Below are 25,238 nucleotides of genomic sequence, written 5' to 3' on the forward strand. Positions count from 1 at the left end.
TAAATGTAATAAATATTAATTAACGTAGAGGATTAAAAAGCAATTTATTTTGAAATACAGCAGCATATCAGCCATTCATAGTCGGGGCTTGACTTTGTAAGGTAAAACTTCTGTTGTAATTTTCTTATTTAACATTTTGAGATTTTCTAAAAGTGTTTAATAATAAACACCTCATTTATCTGTTTTTGATTAATGAAGTAATTCTGATAGTTTGCATATATGTCGAGCTGACCTTTAAGTGCCACATTTTCTCAAATGATTTACACCCTTTACTACCTTTTAGGTAAGAAAGTGCTGCTTCTAGTTCCTTTGATACTCTAGTGCCTTCAATTGGGTTTCTGCTGTACGGCCTGGGTGGCCATGGAGGCTGTGTGGCCTCAGAAGACTGCTGTGCTTTTTCTAATTTCTTTTTACAGATACACTTGTATTTGCTTTCCGTTTATTTTCCTCTGTGTTGAATACACTTTTGCTGTTGTTTTTGTCCCTGTCTTCATCAGACCTTCTCTCTCTTTTCCTGATGTGCTGTGTTTGTATCTCCTGTGGTTTCAGACACCAGAAGATAACTGGCTAGAATTACATAGAAAGTAATATCCAGTATATTTTGAGTAAAAATTTAAAGGGCTCCTGGAAAGCAGAGTGCAGGAGCCTGAGTTCCTGGGCTTGGCCATGTCTCTGTGGGTGGGACAGAGGGACCTGTTTGGTTCCCTGGATCCCGGTAGTTGGGTCTCCAGGTGCGTGATTGGGGTCTTTCTGAGAATTAGCTGATTGTACCACATGAAAGTGTATGTGACGTAGCTTTGTGCATGATTTGTGTGTCTCGTTTGTGATACCTTTTTCCTCTGAGGAGATTTGGAGCCATGAATGATCCAGAGCACGTGGAAGGAGGAGAACACGGTGCTGTGACCACCATTGTCCACTGGGGCCTAGAGGCCCTTCAGCAGCCCATTGTCCTGATGCGGACTGTTTCTGGACTCTAGGCTACATGCAGATAGTTAGCATTCCTGACAGCAAGTTAGATCATGAGGTTTGAAAGATGGTATAAAGTACCAAACATAAAGTCAAGACGAGAGCATTTGATTTTAGCAGCTGGTGTTGGTTGGTGCTCCAAGATTTAGCGCTTCTCCCTGCAGGTGGGACCTTGTGGGCGTGAAGAGTGTAGAGCCATGTGGGCCTCATGATGGGAAAGGGACACACACGTCTAGTTCTGGAAATTCTGGGTGGGCTCAGTCTATAGGTCCCTTGCTGAACAATTCCTTACTGAGTTGGTTATTATTATTTTTTTAGTTCTGTGAGTTGATGGGCTTAAATTGCAACTTGAAGGCACATTCATTGCCTTAAAAAGCCATATTGTGTTTTACAGTGGCTCAGGGAGACAGTGAAATAAAGGAAAATGTCAGTGCGTTTGCTTGTTTAATGCCACTCAAAGCTGTGGACTCTCATCCTGCTATCTCTCAAAGATGTACGCTGCTCATGAAGCGGAGTGAAAGTGGTGTTTAATAATTTAGCTGAGCCGTTTTATATCAATTTTCTCTCTTCAGGCTCAAAGTACTGACAAATAAAGCTTCTGTGATGCTCTTTATGAAAGGAAACAAACAGGTAAAGAAAACTCAAAAATGGTTTTATTTGTAATTTCTTTTGAATGGTTTTATTTGTAATTTCTTCTGATGTTAACATCTGCAACAAGGGGACACTTAAATCTTTTTTTCCTGGCTTTAGCTAATGAAGCAGTAGTGGTAGCAGGAAGTTTTCCAGGCGTCAGTTGGTGCTTATGGAGATCAAACAAAGTGATCTACATTTTGCTTGACTTTATCATCAAATCTCAGTGGGGCGCATTTCTTCCTGCTGCCAAACTTTGTCAGCTAACGTGGTCAGCACTGTTAACACTGGACTGGTTCTGTTAGCTGTTGTCGCCTCCTGGAGTGTGCAGTTTGGTTCTCTACTTCCCGAGTTACACCTTTTATTTTTCTTCTTGGTGGTTATTTAAAGCAGATTTTTATCCTTTTTTTCCTGGAAGCTCAGGAAGTATGCATAAATTCTAGGAACAGAATCATTAGTGCAGTTAAGGTGTTTATGTGCTGCCAGGTCTTTCCCACAGGATTGGGAGTTGGAATCCTGGGGCGTGAAAAAAACTGTAAGATTTTTCCATAATCTCGGAAAAGTTTGGTGCTCTATAGTGTGAAGGTAGATTTAAAAAGTGGGAGTAGAAGTCCAGTTGGGAGTAGGAAAACAATGACCCTAATCATTGCAGAAAGGTGGAGTTGAGGCCGTCTGAGTGAAATAGAAGGGGCAGCAGAAGCCTCAGGGTTTAACTCAGGACCTTTCTGACCACAAAGGTTATAATGTTAGAGCACGGCTCATCTCCAGTGGTTACAAACCAAGGTAAGTCTAGGGGCCGTGCGTCTGGGACGACGTCTGGATGGGTCAGTCCTGACGGTGCAGGTCTCATTCCTCTGACGGCTCTTGATGTGAAGAGGCCCTGGGAGGTGGCCGCCTTCTGCAGGTGCTATCCCCCTTGACGGAGCATTAGATACAACCATGCTCGTGGGCTGTGTGGGAAATGCAGTGCATCCTAAAATTTGTTTTTTTCTGAATTTAGGAAGCTAAGTGTGGCTTCAGCAGACAGATTCTGGAAATACTAAATAGTACTGGGTAAGTAAATCTTGTTTTCAAATGGTATATTTTAAGAAATTCTAACTTTTCAGTTCTGCCACTGATGCTTTTCAGTCGTTATATCTGTTCATATATTTTTATCTATTTATTTTTGCTGTAACGTTTTGCAAATGCTTTAGCTTAGACCACAACAGAATTTTCTGGCCAGTGTCCAACCTATCGGTAACATAAAGGAGGTATTCTGGCAATCATCAGAATAACTCTTTGTCTACTTTCCCAGAGGAAAGTTGATAACTGAGTTCTTACCATGCATAAAGATATTTTAGGGAAAGTGTATTATAGGCTTTTAATTTTCTTTAAAAAAAATTCTAGTTTCCAAATAGTTCATGAAACTGATAGGATACATATTAAGATGCATTATCTGGATCTGAGAAATAGGGTAGATTACATTGCAGAGCTCATGCTTTTGCTGTCCTTAGTGATGGAGCTGCCAGGTAAGAAAATTGTAATTGAGTTTTGTGGTTAAAAACCAAACCACTTGGGACTTCCCTGGTGGCGCACTGGTTAAGAATCCGCCTGCCAGTGCAGGGGACACGGGTTCGAGCCCTGGTCCTGGCAGGTCCCACAGGCCGTGGAGCAGCTAAGCCCGTGAGCCACAACTACTGAGCCTGCGCTCTAGATCCCGTGTGCCACAACTACTGAGCCCACGTGCCACAACTACTGAAGCCCACACGCTTAGAGCCCATGCTCCTCAACAAGAGAAGCCACTGCAATGAGAAGCCCACGCTCGCTGCAACTAGAGAAAGCCCGTGCGCAGCAACGAAGACCCAACGCAGCCAGAAATAAATAAATAAAATAAATAAATTTATTAAAAAAAAACGAAAACAAAGAAAACACCAAACCACTTGTTTGGAGATACTTAGCACATGTTTTATGGGGTTGTCAAATGTTTCTGCTTATTTTTCTTCCTTATTATTTCTCAACTGCTTCTTTTCAGTATTGTAAGGATTCTAACCGTAGCTCTAAATAGAGTAGCCGACCCTGTGAAGTGACACGGAAAGTTATCTCCAAAGCATTTGGGCATTCGTGGGCAGGGTGGAGTAGCACAGGTTCAAATACAACTTTAGGGACCAAAGAAGAAACACAGTTGTTCTCTTCAAATGATTGTGACGTTTCACAGAGGAGAGTCTAGTCGCTTTTGTCCCGTGGCCTCCAGCTGCCTCGTTTCCACCCCGCCCCAGGAGGCAGGAGAGGCTGGCTTGGCTTTGGTCGTTTTTTTACGCCCCCTTTCTCTGTCTTCCCTCTGCCGCAGCTCCCAGTGAGTCGCCCTCAGGCCATCTCTCCCTAGTGCCAGTGTGTCCCCTCAGATCCTGAGGCCAGGGTAGGACAACCCTAGGTCCATCACCGCTCAAGTATTTGGTGGAAAGTCTCCATAACTTTACTTTGTGTCCCATGTCTGTCTAATCCTGATTGGATTGGAAGCACCAGTTAACCCCCAGTGGAGCACCTTCTTTGGGAGAGAGTGCCCTCCCGGCTCGAGACTGGCCAAACGCCTCCCAGGCTCTGTTAACTTGAGTGGACCGCGGTCTTGCTGAGAGCCAGTAGAATGTGGAGGAAGCTCCTGGTGCTTTATTCCTTTCCTCCGTTCTTGCACGTGTCTGTTCCTTCCCTAGCCAAAATACGCGTGCCTTGAGGGGCTGAGTACCTAGTGTGTATTGGGTATGAAAAGCACCCTTTACAGTGAACTTCTAGGAGATGTATTGGCTGCTGTGACTCTATATACCTATGTACATTTAGGCCCAGCACTTCTTAGATCCTTTATAGATAGTTCCAGAACTCATTATTTGTATCGTACCGTGTCAATTAGGAGATCTGCCTCCTTAGTTCAACTTGAAGGGAGACTTACATTGGGTGATTCTTTTTTTTTTTTTTTTAAATCATTTTTGCTCTTCTTTCAAACATTCCTCTTTTGGAACTTGCTGCTGATTATCCTGTCAGTTTATTTTTTTGACTGTTTCCTGCATCATGGACAGTCTTCTTTGGAACTTGTTTACTCAGTAAACAAGATTTCCCTATGAAGATGGTTTTGGTTTTATGGAAAACAAAATTTGTTTCTTTATATGTGGCATTTTCTTTGGCCAGTTTTTGGAATCGCACATGTACCCACAGTCTCCCTGCAGGGATTCAGTCTTACATTCTTACTAATTCTTTGATCACCTTGTAATGAAATCCTCCCCGAGTAGATGTGGTTGAATTTTCATTAATTTATACAAGTAGTGTTCATTACGCGGCATAAAGCCACAACACTTTCACTGGTTTTGCGCATATTGAAAATAGCACATGGGACTGCCCTGGTGGCACAGTGGTTAGGAATCCGCCTGCCAATGCAGGGGACACGGGTTTGATCCCTGGTCCGGGAAGATCCCACATGCCACGGAGCAACTAAGCTCGTTCGCCACAACTACTGAGCCTGTGCTCTAGAGACCGCGAGCCACAACTGCTGAGCCCATGAGTCACAACTACTGAAGCCCGCGCGCCTAGAGCCCGTGCTCCGCAACAAGAGAAGCCACCGCAATGAGAAGCCTGTGCACCGCAACTAAGAGTAGCCCCTGCTCGCCGCAACTAGAGAAAGCCCGCGCGCAGCAACGAAGACCCAACATAGCCAAAAATAAATAATTAAAAAGAAAGAAAAAACGTATAGCATGTGTGTTCTGTGATAAGTTTATTGCTGTGTGGAAGGCACATCTGCAGAGGGTAGAGTTGGTTGGCAGTGTTTTTTCCCAGCTGGTGAGACCCCAGCCTCCATCCATGGGCACCAGCAGGGCTGCTCCCTCCTACAGCCTGAGCAGCTGCCAGTAGGTTAGGAGGCAGCAGTGCCGAGGGGGCTGGAAATGGAGTGAGGGTGTTAACGACAGGCCTGCATCAACGCTGAGGCTAACCTGAACTTGGCAAACTGCAACTGGCCGCCTACTTACGTAAATCAAGTTTTATTGAAACACTGTCCTTTCATCTCTGCCTTGTCTGGCTGCTTCTGTGCTTCACAGCAGAGGTGAGCAGTTGGAGCAGAGACTGTATGGCTTGCAGGGCCGAAATGTTTACTCCCTCACCCTTTACAAAAAGGTCACCGACCCCTGTCTAACCTGATATTGTGTAGAGAAAACTCCAGATAAATTGGTGTCTTGGGATGACTTATTCTGTGTAGTACCTGACAGATTAAGAAGTAAAATAATTTCTATTTTTCCACAGTAAATTTTGTTAGCAACAAAATAGTTTTACTTTTCTTGACTGTTTTTGAAACACCAAATAGTTCTTATAATTTTTGTCTAGAACTGTATTTCTTGTTAAAATGTTTTCTCCTTTTTTGTAGTGTTGAATATGAGACATTTGATATCTTGGAGGATGAAGAAGTAAGTTCTATGTCTTATGTTTTGTCCTTTGTCTTAGTTTTAATCATTAGGATTATCATTTAATCCTAATCTGACAGGAAGGTTTCAGGGTCCCTGTTGTTTCCGTAGGTTCGGCAAGGATTAAAAACTTACTCCAATTGGCCGACATACCCTCAGCTGTATGTGAAAGGGGAGCTTGTTGGAGGACTGGACATCGTTAAGGTGAGGTTGGGATTCGTTCGTCTGGGAGCCCAGAGAACTGAAAACCCGGGCGCGTTTCAAAATTATCATTTCATTGGGGTTGTCCTCGATGTTCTTTTCTGGCCTCATATCTAATCACTTCTAGACCAGCATTACCATCTCTACGACCATAATATCTTGTTGTTCTCTCAGCTCTCACCTGATCCGGGCAAATCAGCCCCCTTACTGTGCGGCCTTTCCTGCCACACTGGGTCCTTTCAGAACCTCCTCCAGCTCTTGCGGGACTGCTGGCCAGGGTCCAAAGTGTGACTGGGCATTCAGAGCGGCTCTGGGTGTGGCCGAGCTCAAAACTTGATTTGTTCACACTGTACGAAGTTCTTCCATGTTTTCAGCTTTTCTTCACCCTGTCTCTGCTCTGGATTTCCGTGCATATCTCATATTGAAATATGCTTTCTATATCCATCAGGGCCTTTCTCTGTGAATCATTTATAGATTTTTTCCAGCCAGAAGTGTGTGTTTTGCTCCTGCTTCTGAAGTTCTCCTGTCCTTTTATATTTATATTATCATAATTATATTATTTTCTGGTGTCATTTTATTTTGCTTTACTCACATGCACTTGGGTGATGGAGTGAAGAGCACCAGGCTGAGGGCCGGGGGCCTGAGACCTAGTGCTGGCCTGGCCCTGCTGGCTGTGTCACCAAGGCCTGAGGTCATCTCCAAGTCCCCCTTTGATTCTCAGATGCTAGAACACTGGAGAACTCTGTCAGATCGTAAGCGTGTTTCAAGGACGCTGTTTCTTATATGTCTTTGATGATGAATTTCCTTCTTTGGTTTGCTTTAAGTAAATTCTAACTGAATTTTAAACGAACATGGCTTTTCTCGTAGAATTTCAAGTCCGGAACTTAGGGCACCCCCACCTGGTAGCACCTGTGTGTTCCGGTGCTCTCCTGATTAGCCCAGGACCCCAGAGGGCAGCTGCAGCTTTCACGTCCTCAAACCCTACCCCCGACCCAGGCCCACCCTGGGCATCATGGTGTGGGAGGAGGGTGGCAGTGGGTGGGCACAGGAGGGCCTGGGCAGGAATGCAGGGCTCTGCTCCAGAAGTGCCAGCCTTCACGAAAGGCGGATGGTGGAGCTGCTGGGGCTCAGGCCCTCCTCAGCCTCGCCGGTTAGAGGATTTTCCCTGAGGTCAGATCCCTGGTATTTTAAGTGGAAAGCAAGTGGTAAGTACTGCTGTCTCTAGTTATAAAATGAAAGTTTTTAACTCATGCTTTCGTACCGTGAAAGAACTCTGGCCCAGCCCTGAGTGCCGGTAGGTTTTCTGAACACAAGGCCACGGTTTCATCTGCCCAGATTTTGTCTCCTGCCCAGTTCCAGGTTTGACATCACACTTCTTGAGCAAGCCAGTGAGGCATTTCCCCCAGTAAACTGTCTCATTCCTGGAGGGAAAAAAAAAGGTTTAACATAGTAGCTTTTGAATAGCCCTGAGGCAACAAAAATAGATCTGCATTTGTTATTTTATATCTATTTTTTATTTTTGTAAGACACAAACTGTCTTCCGACCGGAATACCCTTGAGCCTGTTCTTGTCTGAATGTTTGATAGCCTGTACCTCAGCCACTGGTAGCCCTTGGGGAGCTACAATCAATAAATCTCATTTAATTCTAAGGCTGAGCTGCATGGGCACCTTCTTTTTAGGTATATAACAGGGTGTCCGTTATATGACTTTCTGTGTCCACCTGCTAAGAACTTGCACATTTGGAAGTGTGTGATAGTGTTAGCATGTTTCTTTGAGGAGATAACTGGGAATAGCTGTTAGGTTGCCATTTTGGTCTGTTTCTGGCAGAGGTCAGTTCTTCACCTTTGGGTCACTTAAAGCAGTGGTCCCGAGCACTTTTGGCACCAGGGACTGGTTTCGTGGAAGACAGTTTTTCCACGGACGGGGGCGGGGGCGGGGTGGCGGTGGGATGGCTCAGACGGTGACGCGAGCGACGGGGAGCGGCAGGTGAGGCTTCGCTCGCTCGTCCGCCGCTCGCCTCCTGCGTTGCGGCCCGGCTCCTCCTGCGTTGCGGCCTGGCTCCTAACAGGCCTCGGACCGGTACCGGTCCGTGGCCCAGGGGTTGGAGACCCCCGACTTCAAGCCTCAGCTGTGTTGCCAACGGGTTAATCCTGACTGCGCTCAACAGGAGCCGTGAGTGCTGTTCTGGTTGAGTGGGTGATTGAATGAATGAATTACTCGGTGACTCAGTGACTCCATCAGGCTAATGTCCTGAGAAAAATATCTACTAGTTAATACGTACACAGTGCGTTAATGTTACCTCTAAAGAGTGAACGGTTCCTCACCGCAGACTGTTTGGACGCAGAAACAGCTGAGAGGCAGAATATTTAGATCCGGTTGCTGTTTAGCCCACTGGCTCACAGTCACCGCGGCGTCCGGAGGGCCTGCACCACACCAGGCAGGCCCCTCTGGCTCTCCGTGTAGGCCGCCACGTCTCATCCTCCGGCGGGTGACGCAATGGACAGAAGTTAGGGGAGCTGTGTGCCCCGTCGCAGCCAGGGAGCCGTGGCCAGATTCCACCTGAGGGCCGCCCGGCCCACCCACCTTGCCGCGTGGCCTGCTGCCTCTGAGTGGTGTGCTCTGAGAGGCCCTGCTTGGCCTTTTGGCGTAGCTGGACGTCTGCTTGTTAAATGGGTAGAAGATCCCAAGACCTTGCTGTCTGAGTTTGTGTGACAGGATCATGCCTGTTTGGGTTCAATCCAGAGAGCAGTGCGAGTGGATTTCAGTGGTTTTATTCATTGATGTTCATGCAGCTTAGGGAGAACCTAAAATGTTCTATCAAATTAAGTGTTTACCTTAAACTAGAAAATCTTATTTATCCTCCATCGTCATGTTTTAAACTTGATGGCTGTATTCCATATTTTAGATCTGAAAGATAGGCACAAAAAACTTTTCTGAATTACTTCATCTCTTTAATGGTTTCTGGCCTTTACATTTACGTACTAGTACCATGGCTTTTCCAGGTTTGTTTGAAATAGTGAAGCCTGTTTACCACCTGTAGGGCCGCAGGTATCATGTGCATTGTATCTGAGTGGACCTTAATATCACAGCGTTTCTTTTTTCAGTCACTCAAAGTTCATTTTCCCTGTTTATTGCTATTGTTTAATAGGAAGCTTCATCGTGTTGCTCTCATTGCTGTATTCGCTAATGCTAAAAAATCTGGTGGTGTTCGTTTTAGAATGCCTTTTAACTTTAATTTTGTACTGATAGTGTGCCCAGTTTTTATGGCATGATCCTTTGTTCAAGTGTGTTGGTGGACTGGAGTTTTCATCCAATGGGGTGTTTCTTTGGGTTCTCTGATATAGATGCAATCTTTCATTGTTTAGATGTTTTCATTTTTTATATATACGTATGCATGATATTATTGTTTCCTTTTTTATTTTTAGGAACTGAAAGAAAATGGTGAGTTGCTGCCTATACTGAAAGGAGAAAATTAATAAACGTTAGACTTGGTGCCCAGCTACTGCAAGAAAGCCTTCATTCCAGTGGAGCAGCTCATGATTTAGTCCTCAGAAGTGGGCTAGGAGTAGAAAATGCTCGTTCCAGTTACGCTTTGTGTATTTCACAAGGTTGGCCTAAATAAACGTATGTGACGTTTCTTCCACCAAAAACAATGCAATAAACACCTTCAAGTTCAGTTAAAAATAATTGTGTAAAAAAGTGTGTCTTTACAGTGTTGTTAGACATATAGTTACTGTAATTAACCCACTTTTCATCTCTTATTCATCATATGTGGGCATCTTGAAGCAGTTAAGGAATAGACAGTCTTCAGAGAGTGGAGAACTGTGAGAATCTGAACCACAGCAGCATTTAGAGCCACTCATAGACCAAACCAGTGGCTCCCCTCACTGGCCGAAGATCTCTTTGCAGCTCAGAAAATTCTGCTGCAGACCTTGTCCTGACAGCATCACTGAGCTGGGCCCTGGTGCGGTCGCAGTGGCAGTGTCAGGCGTCTGCAGATTGAGGACCCGTCTCAGAAAGCCCCAGCAGCGCAGTACCAAGAAACGTTTGAGAGGAAGGTGACTTCTCAGTGGGTGTGTCAGCAAGGCTTCTTTTGTAACTTGTACAAGGATGGTAGCCTGGCAGAGAGCAGAATGGTGTTGTCGAGTTGTGCGTTACACATCACAACTTATTTTAATCATTGTATTGAAAGTACTGATTTAGCCCTTAAGTATGTTGAGAACATCCAGAATTCCATGAAAATTTCAATAGTATTTTTGATCCTGAATCCAACGTATTGAAAAAACAGTTGCTTCAGTAGGCCTGTGCTGTGCATGCCTTAAACAGACGGTTGAATCCACTGTCATGGTTCTTAGACTTTTCTGGTACCTGTGGCACATGTTAGCCTCGTTGAGTTTTCCCAGTGTTGATCTGAAAACTGTCTGGTGGTTGTAAGGAAAGGGGTGCAGAGGCCAGCAGTTTAGGTAAGAGAAACAGGAGGAAATGCAGGTTAGCCCTTCACCAGGGCGCTGGCTTTTCCTGTCTCTTGAGCGACAGGCCATTTCTCTGCTTTTTGGTTGTGTGGAGAGGAGGGAGCTGATGCCCTGGTGTGTGTTACAGAGGACATCTGCACGAGATCGTAAAGGTGGCCGTGGCCTTGCTTCCTGCCGGGAGGAGGACACCATCATGGTGGATATTCCTGCCACTGTGTGTAATCGGGTGGGTCTCTTCTGGGCATTAGTCTATGAACTACATTTTTCCATTTAAAATGAAAATAACTGTATAAGCAAACCTTTAAAATGCAGATGGAAATGGAATTTTGACTGAAATTTTATTAAGCCATTGGCTTCAGGGATGTGTGTGGCTCACAGAGGGGTCCCTAATTCCCTTGTGTGCTTTATCCTAAACCTAAATCGTCTGCATGCTGCTTTCGTGATTTCTGCTCTCCACGAGTGCTACCTGCCCTGGTACATTTTCTACTAACTCAAATTTTAACCTTACCTTATCCCAAGCAACATTGTCTTTGCTATCACAACAGTATCTTTACTAGTTTTTTTTTTTTTTTCCCTCTTGCACATTCAAATAAACAAAATATATAACTTTTAACAAAAACGCCGACCTCCAATTTGGGAACCGCCCTTCTGGCCAAAGGTGTTGCTCTGATAATGTAAGATGCTACATGCATTTTAGGACAGCCTTCCCTTCCTTCAGGTGACTCTTGCATGGTGAAAAACTTGACGGTGTCATCTTTGGTTGAGCATCACGGTTTGAGTAGGGATGAGCGTTCAGAGTTTTTGGGGAGTTGTCCCTGTGTTGAACGTGAGGTTGTCCTCTTGAATTCTGTTAGTTTTTGGCTCTGTTGGCTCCAGGTATGTTGGAGTGACAGTGGCGCAGATTTCTGTTTTGCAGGTGTTTCCAGCTAGACGTTGGGAAGGCCAAGAGGCCTCCATGCAAACTGATAGCCATTCCTCATTGACTTTTCTGGGTATATTGTAGGAGTAAGGCAGGTGATTCTTGTGCCTGGTGGAACTTCACATTCCATAGGTAATCCGCGATCAGATTTCCTAACCAGCAAGCCTGTCCTAGTCATAACATTCTGTCAAAATTGTAATCTTCTCTGGGATCCACAAATCCTGGAGACAAAGTAGTTCTCAGCACCCGAGAGACCGTTGGCAGGGAAGGTGACAGGGTGTCACTTGGATGTTGCCCGAGTCTGAGCTTTGTTGGGAGCAGACTTGGGGCAGGGGCTGTGTGAGGGTTTTAGCGAGTTTGTCTGGTTTGGGGGAGTAGAGGCGTGCGTGTGGATAGAAGGGCTGGGAAGCGCTGTTGTCTGCTGGGGAGCGGGGGGCCTCTGCACGGCCCAGCCCTGCCAGCTCCTCGCCTAGTGGCTCCCTGTGCTTGAGTTCGCTTGTGACATGGGGCTCATGGTGGGCCTGGGGCTGGGCAGCGGCAGGTCACCGTGCAGGGTGCTGCGGATGCTGGCACTGGCTGCCGTTACGACTTTGTCTGTTAACCCCCAGGTTGCCCTTCAAGAAAGTGACTGTTCCATAGGAACCGGCAGGGCTCACTGAGGAAGCAGGCAGCTCCCCAAGACTTGGGTGTCGAGCCTGGAGGCAACTTCCTTGCGAGGGAAGGGTTCTTAGGGAATTGGTATCCACTTGGGGAAATAGCTTGCAGGAAGGGACTAAAAAACACAAAACAAAAACCCCAAAAAACTCTGATTTTGCTTTGTAACCAGAAGTGGAAAGAAAAAATAAAACCAATGAAAGGAATTGGGAATTTGGGTGAGGAACTCAGGGAGATAAGTGAGTTGTTAGCGCAAAGGCTCAGCTGCAGGCCTGGGCTGAGATTTCCATCCGGGATTATATGACTCCCTAGACCTGAGGCTCGCCCCCTCCCCGCGGCCACCCCATCACGGCGTATGGAATTAAGTTGCCTTTGTACCTGTGATGGGAAATGCCGGGTGACTGGCCGGGACTCTGGGCTCTGGCTGAAGTCTGTCCCTCTCCTGAGCACTGGGGAGGGCAGTTCATCCTTCCTCTTTCTTACCACCTGTTACTTCGTAGTCCAAGGATTGATTTGAAGAAGGCCTAGGAGGTAAATGTGTTGAGATTTGCTAAAATAATGTAAATGGCCCTTGGAACATAAAAGGATGGGGGGGTTGGCCTTGCCCTGGTGGTGACGGGGACCTTGTGTCATTCTGTGGGACAGCTGAGCCTTGCAGGGCAGGCGTGCTGTTCTTGGCCTCGGTCAGGAACTTCAGGCCCTGTCCGTCTTGATTGATCATTAACTTGCTCAAGAAGGAAGAAAAAAATGATTTTCCATTTGCAAACTTCACAAAACACCTCCTGATGAGTTTGAGATAGAGACAAATTTTTTAAAATAGGAAGCATATGTTTATAATTAGAAAATCTCATTGTATTAACTCATTTTTAAAGAAAGTACATTTCTAGTCATGCTAAGAAGTTTAATTGACCTCTGAAACAGCTGTAATACATTTGAATGACTTGATGCAGGTAATCATTACCTGCCTCATTGGAGGAAATTACAAAAATAAGACCTATCCCGTGGCCAAATCAGAAGTTCAAAGCTTAAGACCAAAATATGAAGCATGATTTTCGGTTTAGGTTTTAAATAAAGTCAGTTTTCTTAAACGTGACAATAGGTACTTGTTACCACAATTCACACATTTTTTTCCAAAGTAAAAGTAATTTGGTTCTTTGCAGATAAATTCATTTTTTTATACCCCATTTCAGATGTTGAGTTGTAGGAATGGATCGAAGTTGGTGCCTCATTCACCAAAATGGGTAATTTCAAAGACAGGGTTTTATAGTTAGTAACCCCACTCTGGTTTCAGAATGCTAGGGGCTTTGTCTGATGTTCACAGATGTTCAGATCCGGAAGACGTGAGTTCGGCCGGCTTCGGGGCATTCGGGCCCAACGGGGAGGGCGTGTGTCGGGCGTGTGCCCGGGTTCGCCACGCGCCGAGGCCACAGCATCCCCCGAGGAAGGCTCCGGTGCATCTAAGGTACTTCGCAGGGGTCCAGGGCTAGCCGCGGGGGTCTGAGCCAGGAGGGACACCAACTCCAGCCCTGGGCACTGTGCTTTGGGCATCGCGGCGCGATGGCTGCAGCCAGAGGTCTTGGGCTTCCGAAATCCGTCAGGAGTACCGTGGCTGTGTAAAAATTAGGTGCCAGGACTCAGCCCTTATGACCAAAAAGGCCTGTCGTGTGCTCCCCCACCTTCATCTAAATGGTTATCATTTGTAGATAATTTTTAACCATCTCCTAAAACAACGCGTTTTGTTTAAGTTATAAGTTTCCCGTATGAACCCCTAGAGGGAGAGCCTGACCCTTTGTGGGGTTGCCTGGGGGATGCCTGCCACGTGGCCTGGAGTTAGGGTGTTAGGGTTCCTGTCTGCAGGAACCAGGTACAGCCCAGCCTTCAAACCCAGGCCTGGAACCTGGATATGGGGTCTATTCAGGAAGAAGAGAAGCTTGGTATTTTTACGGGCGTTTACATAGTTTTTTATGCTACTGCTCTGTGTTTTGTGTTTTAAAAAAGGGCCATGATGACAGATAGGAGCTTGGATGCCCTCAGAGAGCCCCTCCCTCCCTTCCTCCCTCTAGAGGAAGGTTGCAGGCCATTTGGCCGCTGGTGCAGGCAGGCAAGAGGCCCCAGCTGTTTCTGGGCCCGCAGTGGAGATCTGGCCAGGACTGGCGCAGTCCAGGGCACTCGTCCCTCGTGTGTCCCGAGGGTCTCACTCCAGCGTCATGGCGTCCTGCTGGGCAGGGTGTGTGGGTCTGGCTGTCAGGCTCCGTGGAGGGGGACCAGCCGAGCAGGTGGCTCGCGAGTACAGCGCCGGGCTCTGTGTCACACGTCCAGTCCCTCCGTTCCTAAGTGTGTCCTGCTCCGGAAGAGAACGCTCCTCGGGGCACTTCCCTCTCCTGGGAAGCAGCCTCCTGCGTCACCTAGGTGGGGCCTGAGTGCTGGGCCCAGTGCAAAATGAAAACTCTGGGCCTTTGTTCAAAGAGCAGGAAAAAAAGTGCCCTTCGAGGTGCTAAAACGTAAAGCTTTTTTCTTCCACATTCTCTATGTCATGGTTTTAAAATTTTGCTGTTTAATGCCCTAGTAAAGAAAAATTAAAAATTTAAATTATTAGCAGGTGTCCGCTTTTCTTTGTATTGTGCAATGACAACTTTAAATGCAAATATAAGAGCATTTACCTGTACATGGAGGATGTGAAATGACAGTTTTTATAGCTTGGGCGTGCACATGTATTTTGTTACCAAACGTTGGAAATGCTGCAGAAAACTCAACCTTTTACTCCCCTTCTTGATGGGTGCGCATTCAACACTGCCCCGGCTGATGCAGGAGGAAGGGCCCGGGGTGGGGGCGGGGGTGAGGGGGGGGCTGGGTACCATCTTCGCCTCCTGTCAGTTCACCGTGAGTGGTCGGCCAGCACGAGGGATACCGCGCGGAGGGACAGACAGGGTTCCTGGTCACGCGTGGTTCTTGGAACGCTGTTGCCTTCGCTTTGTGTAGAAGCAAGCTGTGGTTTGAACGGAAAGCATGGCCTCTCAGGGCTGCGGGCTCACCTGTACGTGTGCTGAGGCTCAGGGACCTCCTGTGCACAGGGGCACTGGGACTCCATGCTGTGTGTGAACGGGGTGGCGGCAACAGGTGGGCCCGCACGTTGTCCCCTTAGACTTCACCTAGCAAACACAAGTCCAGAGATACAATGATGCATTTCAAGGTGACAGCAGAGTGTTGAACAGCATGGGTTCCCTGAGTGAGGGAGGGCCCTGCCAGTGGGACTGCGCAGGCCCATGAAGCCTTGGGGGTGTGGTCTGAGGGGGGATTGGGGGGGGAGGTCCAGCCCTGACCCTGTTCTTTCCTAGAGGTCCTGTTGAAGAGCCACTTAGTGTAACTGCTGTCCCGCTAAGGAGTGGTCTTTTTGAACTTGACCAAAACTATTCACTAGGGGAACGTGCACATTACCCTCAACACAATCAGTGTCCTGAGTCCTTGCTCTTCATGCATTCCTGTGTTAGTGATGTGGTATAACAACAGCAACACCTACCTACCTGGTGCTGATGATGTGTCAAGTACTGTCCTGTATATCTGACACAGTGAATCGCTTACTTCTCACAACAACCTATAAGGTGGGCATTATCAACCCCATTTTATAGATGGGGAAACTGAGCACAGAGAGGTTAAGCCACCTGCTCCAGGTCACACAGTACCAGGTGGAGCTGGGATTTGGCCCTGGGTCACCTGGCTCCAGAGCTCCTTCCCTGGTGACTTGGAGGGAGGCCATTCAAGTTCCCGGTGGCCAGAGGGCACTGAGCACAGGGCGGAGGGCTGGCCTGTGGATGAGGCCCCAACTGGCCCTAATGGGGCAGAGGGCTGGTGCAGGAGGTGGGGGTGGGGGGGAGAAGACTGACGATCACGGGAGCTGCCCTTTGCTGAAGGCCAGGCTCTGCTGGAAGCCCAGTGCTTGTTAGGTAGAAACTGCCAAGGACCCAAGCACGATGGGTGTCACAGGTGCCATTTTTGGCGTGGGAGGAACAGGTTCAGAAATTTTCCAAAGTCACTCACCTCAGGGGGTGGTTGAGCTCCCAATCCCTGCACCCTCTGGACGCGGCGAATGGTCATTCTCAGCAAGCGCTGTGCTCTGGCTGGGGTGGCGGACAGCAGCCACTCGGTGCGGTCGGCAGGGCAGCGCCTCTGCTCGGGGCGAGCCCCTTCCCACCCCGTGGGTCCCGGGTGGTTGCTGTCACCCCGGGGCAGCCTGGGGAACAGCCCGGCGCTCACGGAGCAAGCCTCCCACCCTCTGTGCAAACAATGAAGTTCTAAATCAAGCGAACAAAACGTTACAATTTGTGCTGTCCTCTTACCATGACAAATACACCCTGCTAATGACCCAGAGGACTGCATTTGAATTGAGCACGATCACCCTTGGAGGGGCTGTTCTGGGTGGCTGCAGATCGCCCGCCCGGCCGGGTCCTCTCTCCCCGCCCTCAGTTTCCCTCGCCCTCCGCGAGGGCCCGGGAGCCAGGACATGCGCAGGCCCAGCCGGCGCCACTCCAGGAGCACGTGTGCGCCCTCGGGGCCGGGCTCGGGGAGGGGCGCGCCGGGCACGTGCGGGGAGGGGCTGCGCAGGCTCTGCGTCCTCTCCTTCCTGGAGGGCTCGGTGCTTGCGCGCAACTTTCTGGAGCGGTCGACCCCAGTGCACCCCGCTTGTGGAGAGGTCGGCTCCCAGCACTCCCCGCCTCTGGAGAGGTAAGTTCCGGTGCGCCCCCCTTCTGGAGGGGTGGGTCCCGGTGCGCCCCCTTTCTGGAAGGGCCGGCCTGGGCGCGTCTGCGCTGGCGCGGGGTCGCCTCGCCCCGGGAGACGTGCAGCCCCTGAGCCTGGCCGTGGGCCGCACTGCCGGGGAGGACGCGCGCAGATGCCAGCCCCGGAACCAGAGGTCGGAGCCGGTGGCCAGCCCTGCCTGGCTGGGTGGGGTCCCTGCCCGTGCCCCCCGTGTGCCGCGGTCGTGGGACCTGCAGGGGCGCCCCTCTGCCCCCAGCCACAGGGCCGGGTGACGGCAGGCGACGCCCAGGGCCCCGCGTGACGCTGAGCTTTCCACCCCTCACGGCTGTCCTAAACGGAAAGAGGTCCCCCAGGGCTTCTCAAGCGTCAGTTCTGTCGAATGCAGAACGGCCCACGCCGGTGCGCTCGTTCTCCGGCCCCTGCTGGATCGTAGAGGTCCGCTCGGACTTAGCGCGCGGCCAGGCCCCGGAGTGGCCTCCTCGCGGGCCGCGGACCTCCGGGCGGGCGGAGACGGCGCGTGTCCACGCGAGGGCGCTGCTCACCGCGCTGGCGGCTGGCCCGTACCGCCTGCAGGGGCGGCCGCCGGGCGCCAGGGGGCGCGCGAGGACCGAGGAGCTCGCGGGAGCCGGCCCGCGGATCCCGGAGCGCGCGTCCGGCCGTGTGCGCGCGCTGGGGGAGGAACCAGAAGCCGGAAACTTCCCCGGAGGGCGCCCGGCGCACCTGTGCAGGTGCCGCTTGGCCGCGTTACCCGCGTTCAGGTTCCGCCCTGGGCCCGACCGTGGGCCTCATTTTCCCGCCCGGGACACGGAGGCCCCGGGGCCGAGGGAGTCGGGACTGGGACCCAGAGCCTGGCTCGGGGCGCTCTCCACCCCCGCTGCCCCCGTGGCAGGCCGGCCCTTCGGGGCCCCTCCGGGGATCTGGGCCCTCGGAGGCCGCTGTGGTCCGGGCGGCGGTGTCTGGGGAGCAGGGGACCCCAGCAGGGCGGGCACCCCGAGACCTCCGCCCTGCCCGGTCCTTGGGGGGCCCGGGTGTGGTGCGTATCCCGCGCCCCGGTGTCTGCGGTTCCGCGAGGGGGGACGCCTGCGACCCCTCCTGGCCTCGCTGCGTCGCTGCCAGCGGGGAGCAGCAGCCGGCACCCTCATCGCGTTTGCGTGCATCTCGCAGCCCACCCGGCTGATCCTGACGACTCCCGGGGGGGAGGGTCGAGCCCCGCTCTTCCCGAGCGGGTGTCCCCGCGCGCAGAGGGGACCGTGCCTGGTGCTCCGGACGCAAAGACAGGTCTGCCCGGGCCCCAGCACACACAGGCCTCTGGCCTCTTTGGGGCCAGCTTCCCCTCCTGAGTCTTTTGTTTTTTAGCCCCAGTAAACCTTCAGTGTCCTCCAAAGGAGGAGCTCAGGGACCTTGGGGGACAGTGGGGACAATCAGGGGTTAGTTTTTTAAAAAAATTAATAGACTTGAGTTTTTAGACTAGTTTTAGATTTACAGAAAAATGGGGTACAAAGTCCAGAGGGTTCCATATCCCCCTCAACACCCTGTTTCCCATCTTATTAACAACTTATGCCAGTATGGCTGATTTGCTATAATTAATGAATCAATATCGATACATTATTCTGAGCTAAAGTCCATACTTCATTGAGATTTCCGTAGTTTTTGCCTAAGGTCCCTTTTCTGTCCCAGGGTCCTACCCAGTACCCCACAGGACACTTAGGGGCGGTGTCTCCTGAGGTTCCTCCCGGCTGGGGCAGTTTCTCAGCCTCTCCTCGTTTTCCATACACTTGGCAGTTTGAGGAGTACCGGTCAGGCGTTTTGTAAGACGTGTCTCTGTTGGGATGCAGCTGAGGTTTTTCTCGTGATTAGACGGGGGCAGTGGTTTTCGGGGAAGAAACCCGCAGAGGAAAGTGCCCTTCTCATCACGTCCTACCCAGGGTATGGGCCGTGCTTGCCACATGACTTACGGCTGCTGATGGCGACCTTGATCACCTGCTGATGGCGACCTTGATCACCTGCCTGGGGTCTGTCTGTCAGGTGCCTCTCCGTCAGGTCACTGTTTTCCCCTTGTTCATAGTGTCCTCTGGGAGGAAGTCACTCTGCACGGCCCACACTTAAGGGGCATTGTTAGGGAGAGTATCTAACTAACTACTTGTGGTTCCTCTACACGGAAGTTTTGGGAGATTTGTCTCTTTTTCCCAATAACATATTTATATCAGCATGGAGTCATGATACCGGTATTTATTTTATACTTAAAGGGTAGGAGAGAGTATGTTTCAGATTGGGTAAGGCTGGTGGTCTGTACATGGCTTTTATTATATGGGTCCCTATTCTTGTCTGTTTGGAATGTTTCAAATGAAGTGAAAAGAAAATGAATTTAGGGCCGATATCCAGGGCCTGAACCAGGCTGGTGGACAGCCACTGTCCCCGTGGTGTCCCCGTGGTGTCCCCGTGGCAGGGCGGCCGTACCTGCCCCTTCTCCCTGTCTGTGGTCACAGCCAGGGCTCCTGGGGCGCACGCCGGACATCCCTTGGCATCCAGAACCTGCCGTACTCAGAGTCCGGTCAGATGTGATTTCTGCCCCAGATGCGAACCCTACCCTGGGTTTGGGTCATGCCCACAGCCCAGTGAGGCGGGTCTGTGGCGGCCTGGCCCCTCTCCTGAGCCCACCCCGCCTGCTTGGACGGCTGCCCGCCTGGGCTGAAGGATGTGGGCTCATTATCTTGTCTGTCTTGGGGGAAGGTATTAGTTTGGCAGTTAATAAAGGATTTTAATTAAAGAGGGAAGAATCATTTTGGCAAACTAGTCTTGTTCCCAAACTCAAATGACCTGTCAAAGTTGTAAGTTTGTTTCCTTTCCATCTGAGCCTCTGCTGTCTGTTTGGGGGGCCCCTGGGGGAACTGGTCCCTCTCTTCCCTTTAAAGCCCCAGCAGCCATCCCACCCTCGCTTCTCCAGGTCACCCCCTCCTGCAGCCCCCGACCCCCAGCAGGTCCCCATGTGCCCCCATCTGCTCATCTCTCATGGGGTCCCGCCTCCTTCTGGCCTCTTCTCCGAGTGCCAGCCAGCCAGCGGGGCTTTGACAAAACTTGAGATAATTGTAGGCTCACATGCAGTTGTAAGAAATAACAGAGGAGTCCTGGCTACCCTCACCCGGTTCCCCCGAGGGAACGTCGTGCAGGGTATTGACAGCTGCGACACTGTCCCCTGATCTCCATCAGATCCCACCAGTCTGTGTGCCCTGATGTGCGTCCTCGCGTGTGCCCCGTGTGCATGCATGTGTGTGCGTGTGGGCACATGTGTGTCTAGTTCTCTGCAGCTTTACCACATGTGTAAACTCATGTACCCACCTCCGCTGTCAGGACACAGAACAGCCCATTCACCACAAGGCTTCCCCCTGCTGCTCTTCTGTGGCCCCAGCCGCCTCCATCCCTGCACCTGGCCAGTGAGACCTCTTCTAACCACATCCCTCCCGCTCCCCGGTTCTCCCCTTGTCTCCTGACCCTCAGCCTCCATGGCTCAGCCAATGGGCTCTTGGTGTCGGTGCCGGATGCGGCTCCTGACTCCGAGCTGCCCGGTGGGCTGGGGCTCTCTCTGGCCCTCCTTTGCCCCTGCTCTTGCCCACAGGATGGGACAGGAAGGAGACGGGGGTCCCGGAGTCAGCCCCCTGCCCCTGTGCCTTTGCTGGAGTGGCGCCCACTGCCCCCTCCAGCGTCCTCCCCCTTCTCTCCCCCGGCCTCCCTTCCTCCACAGAGGCACGAGGCTTGTCCTGCTTGTCGGCATCTGGCATCCACGTGGGTCCCTTGGCCTCTCGGGGAGTCAGTGCAGCGGCCGAAGGCCCCCCTGTCGTAAGTGTGGGGCTGGGCCTCGGCCCGCAGGGGGACAGGGAGCCCCAGCAGGCCCCTGGGCGGTGGTGATGGGAACACACAGTCCGCTCGACGAAGCCTGGCCTGCGAGGGGAGGCAGGGGGAACCGTGCCGGGGAGGCTGGCCTCGAGGAGGCTGCGGCAGGAGTCCGGGTGCAGGTGGGCTGGACGCGGCTGTGGACGGGGCGATGGAGGAGGTAAAGGCCGTGTTTAGGTGTGAGCCCAGGTCCCAGGGGAGGCCCCAGGCGGCAGTACTCACAGCCATGCCGGGCCAAGGGCGTGTCGTGCATCAGTGTCAGGACCTCTGCCGGGAGGTGGGGGTCGGAGGGGGAGGAGTGTCGCAGGGTCTCCTTACCCGCGTGATTCTTAGCAGGCCCGTGTGTTGAGGGTCTCCTCGGCCCTGCTGTTGCAAAGCTGCCCCTGGATGGGCGGCCCTGCCCTGGTCGTCACAGCGGGACTCTGGTTTGCGGAGCCGGGAGCTGGGCGACACCACTCTGGGCAGCCTGGCCGTCTGATGAGACTCTTCCTCGCTGGGAGCGCTCGCTGTCGATCGTGCAGGTAGGACAGTGCCGCTGTCACCTCCTGCCAGTGCTGTCGCCACCGTAGCTGCAACCCGCCCCTCCCCGCCCCCGCGCTCAGTGCCTCTGGGCCCTTGGGTGTCTCTGCGGAGGGGGGTCGGGGGCTCTCCCACAGGTGGGATATGCGGGGTTGGCCGGGGCAGGCTGGCCCGGCTTCACGGCTCAGCTGACCCCCAGGGGGCACCTCATCTTCCCCCCCGGCCGGCCTGGGCCTGTCCTCACGGTGGTCACAGGGTCCAAGACAGTGGGCGGACACGTGCAGAGCTCAGGCTGGCGCTGGTGCCCTGTCCTTTCCTCTGCAGCTGCAAAGCCAGCCCGGGTTCCAGGGGCAGAGGGAAACTCTGCCTCTTAGTGGGGGCTGCAGAGGTGCGTTGAGAGGGGCCGGGCTTCAGGGGCGGAGCAGAGCTGGGGTCCACGCTCCCGACCTGGGGCAGCTGAGCTGCAGGCGACGACTGGCCTGGTGCCCCAGGCAGAGCCTGGAAAGAGAGGCCTGTGTGTGCATGTGTGCCGGCGTGTGTGGGTGTGCGTTGTGCACACGTGCATGTCCGCATGCCCGTGCATGTACAAGTGCACGCGTGTGGGAAGATTCATCCCATTTTTGACACATTTTTTTAGCATTCCCGCCTACAACCCCGGGACATGTCTTGTGGAGCCAGCATCTGAGTCCAGATGCGGGCCAGGGCAGGAGCTCCAGCCTGGGGTCTGCAGCCCCAGACAGAGCGTGGTCCACCTCTGCTTCCAAGGGGAGCCCCGAGGATGCTCGCACACCCCCTCGGCTGCAGAGTGTTGCTGGGAGCACGAGTTAGTGCAGCCCCTGCTCTGGAGTGACCGTTCTCCATGACAGGATCCTGTGAGGCCCCGTGGACACAGCAGGCCACAGTGGGGCACCAAACGCCAACTTGTCTGTCTTGGGCCAGGTCAGCATCCGGCCGGCCCGTCCATCCCGCTGGAGGCTCAGGGCATCGGGGCTCTGCCTTCCTGACAGTAGCGGCCTGGTGTGGGCTGGGCTCCAGCCCACGCTGACCAGGCCGCCCCTTCCCAAGTGGAGGGGCCCATGGGCCCTGACGTCGGGGGAGGTCCCCTGGCCCCTACAACCCCGTCTGCCCCGAATCCTCTGTGTTGGCTGGAATCAGTCGGGTTTGATGTAGCTTCCTTCTCCCGGCACAGAGAAGTAGTGTGGGCAGAGAGAATCTTTCTTTTATTAGGAAATAAGAACTGGGAACTGATTCCTTTTAGTGCTTATGGCTGAGACCCTCGACATAAAACAGGGAAAGAGATAACGATGCTACCAGCTTCTCCACAAACCCCAGCAACGGGGAGAGACCTTCTAAGTGTTGTGTGTTACTGAGCCGAGTGGAAGCCGGGGAAGCGTCACCTGCGAAGGTACCAGGTGCTCGCTCCCTCTTTGAAGCCCCGCGCGGCAGGCGTCCTTGTCCCTCAGCACCAAAGTCAACACAGTGACCAAGGCAAACGGCTGTGGACAAGTTGCTGGGGGCATGTTTGGCTGCCTGTGCAGGAATGTGAGTCATTGATTTCAAGTATAGCTCCAAACAGAACGTGTAATGAAATTTTGGCTGATAGAAGTTTGTCTGTTCTGTTCTTGCTAGAAGCAGCCCTTGGAGCTCTCTGAGAACTGTTCTCTCTTATCCTCCAGCTGGAGGTGGGGAAGGAGATTCCAGCTGGGGTTTCAGGGCACACCTGGTTGTGCTGTGACAAAATCCCTCCCACAGAGATGCCTGCCAAGGTCAAGTTCCTGTAAACACCTCACGGGGTTCTCACTGAGGTCCAAGTTGCAGAACATTGTGAAAGCATGTCGGTGTCATCCCTTTGATGTAGACGATGCATCACAGATTTAGGTAGAAACAAGATACGCTGGGTGCGTGCTTTTTCCCAGTTAGGGACACGTTCTGCACGCTCTTTGCATAAACATCAACATAAAAGTCTAATTCTGCTGCTTCTCCGTAAAAACACCGAAGGGCGGATGACACCGGTGCTGCGGGAGAGCCCGGAGACCCCAGGGGCCCCTGCAGTGGGAGGCTGCGGCGGCTTCCTCGGAGTCTTTGGCAGCGGCAACCGGGGCCGGGGCGGAGGCCTCGGAGCTCGAGGAGGCAAGGCTGAGGACAAGGAGTGGCTCCCCGTCACCAAGCTGGGCCGCCTGGTCAAGGACATGAAGACCAGGTTCCTGGAGGAGATCTGTCTCTTCCTTCTGCCCATCAAGGAATCTGAGATCATTGACTTTTTCCTGGGGGCATCCCTCAAGGCAGAGGTTTTGAAGATTATACCTGGTCAGAAGCAGACCCGTGCTGGCCAGCGGACCAGGTTCAAGGCATTCGCTTCCGTCGGGGATTACAAGGGATGTGTCGGTTTGGGTGTCAGGTGCTCTAAGGAGGTAGCCACTGCCCTCCGTGGGGCCATAATTCTGGCCAAGCTCCCCGTCGTGCCCGTGTGGCGAGGCTCTTGGGGGGAATGAGATCGGTAGGCCCCATACCGTCCCTTCCCAGGTGACTGGCCGCTGTGGCTCTGTGCTGGTGCGCCTCGTCTCTGCCCCCCGGGGCACTGGCATCGTCTCAGCTCCTGTGCCCAGGAAGCTACTGCTGATGGCCGGAATTGACGACTGCTACATCCTGCCAGGGGCTGCACCACCACCCTGGGCGACGTTGCCACGGCCACCTTTGATGCCATTTCCAAGACCTACAGGTGTCTCACCCCTGATCTCTGGAAAGGGTCGGTACTCACCAAGTCTCCGTATCAGGAATTCACTGACCATCTTGTAAAGGGCCACGGAAACCAGAGTTTCCGTGCAGAGGACTCAGGCTACAACTGGAGCCACCACATTGTTTTATATGATAAAAATAAAGTAAATGAAGCCGGTTAAATAAGTAAATAAATAAAAAGAAAAGCCTAATTTCTCCTAAAACACCCTTTAACTTGCACTTGCTATTTTGCGCTTGCACATGAGGCGACACTGCCCCAGGACCGGCTTCCAGGTGGGGCCCTGGGTCGCGTGGTCTGGGTGACCCTGGCCCCCCGCTCCCACCTCTGACCACTGGACTGTGGCTCAGGTGGCCCAGAAGGCCCAGCCTCCTCCTGACGGCTGCTTCCAGAGCTCTGGTGGCTTCGTTGTTGCTGCTTGCTTTGTAAAATGCTCTGCTCTGTGGTTTGGATGTCACTTAGAAGTGAGACTTCAGAGGTTTAGAACAGTCACACGTGCCCTCAGAAGGGTTTGCCAGTCCCTGGGAGATGGAGATCAGTGACACTTGGCGCTAATCCGTTTTAGTTGCACTGTGCCCAGAGGGATGTCCGATTTCGAGGTATTTGCATGTGGGTGTGGCCGGCTCTCCTGAGCTGCAGATCCCGTGTTTACACTCTCAGTGTCTCCCAGCCCCATCCAGCAGGTGTCTGTCTTCAGTGGCCTCCGGGAATGTCTGTGCTTCTTGGGCTCTCACCCTCCTTTAAGGATGGGGTCGAGGAGTCCGGGGTGCGTGGATGAGAAAGGGGACAGGGAAGGGGAGAGGAGGAGACCTCCCCCTACACGGGATCCTCCGTGGCTGGGGGAGCTGAGAGAACCTGGGACGTCTCCTGGGACGGTGGCGGGACCCCACGGAGGGGATGGAGGGAGGTGGGAGCAGCTGGGCCCCAGACATGAGGCTCTCCTGGGGCGGGGCGGGCGGGAGGCCCCCAGCGGGGCTGTGACCCTGGGGTCTCCTTCCCCGACGTCTGGGCTTCGTGCCACAGGGAGGCCCCAGGAGTGACAGAGGAGCTTTCCTGCCTCTGAACCAACGTTCCTGCGATTCAAA

At 52.2% G+C, this 25,238-nt stretch overlaps 1 protein-coding gene and 1 pseudogene across 5 annotated transcripts in view; both read left to right on the forward strand.

Annotated features, from left to right (window-relative positions):
* GLRX3 (glutaredoxin 3) overlaps positions 1-9,902 on the forward strand; it is a 30,813-nt gene extending 20,911 nt beyond the window's left edge. For all 4 annotated transcript variants that reach the window (XM_082407394.1, XM_082407397.1, XM_082407395.1 and 1 more), the window contains 5 exons: positions 1,539-1,596; positions 2,597-2,649; positions 5,978-6,017; positions 6,126-6,218; positions 9,641-9,902. In XM_082407394.1, coding sequence (XP_082263520.1) covers positions 1,539-1,596; positions 2,597-2,649; positions 5,978-6,017; positions 6,126-6,218; positions 9,641-9,691 — 295 coding nt within the window. In that variant the 3' untranslated portion in view covers positions 9,692-9,902. The remainder of the gene's footprint in view (positions 1-1,538; positions 1,597-2,596; positions 2,650-5,977; positions 6,018-6,125; positions 6,219-9,640) is intronic.
* An 11,479-nt stretch (positions 9,903-21,381) lies between these two features.
* Positions 21,382-25,026, forward strand: LOC309635638 (small ribosomal subunit protein uS5 pseudogene; annotated as a pseudogene). The gene has a single exon. The product of its transcript is annotated as a small ribosomal subunit protein uS5 pseudogene (transcript).
* The last annotated feature ends 212 nt before the right edge of the window (positions 25,027-25,238 follow it).

The sequence above is a fragment of the Balaenoptera borealis genome (genome assembly GCF_965194805.1).
Source record: "Balaenoptera borealis genome assembly, chromosome: 10".
In the NCBI taxonomy this organism is placed as follows: Eukaryota; Metazoa; Chordata; class Mammalia; order Artiodactyla; family Balaenopteridae; genus Balaenoptera; species Balaenoptera borealis.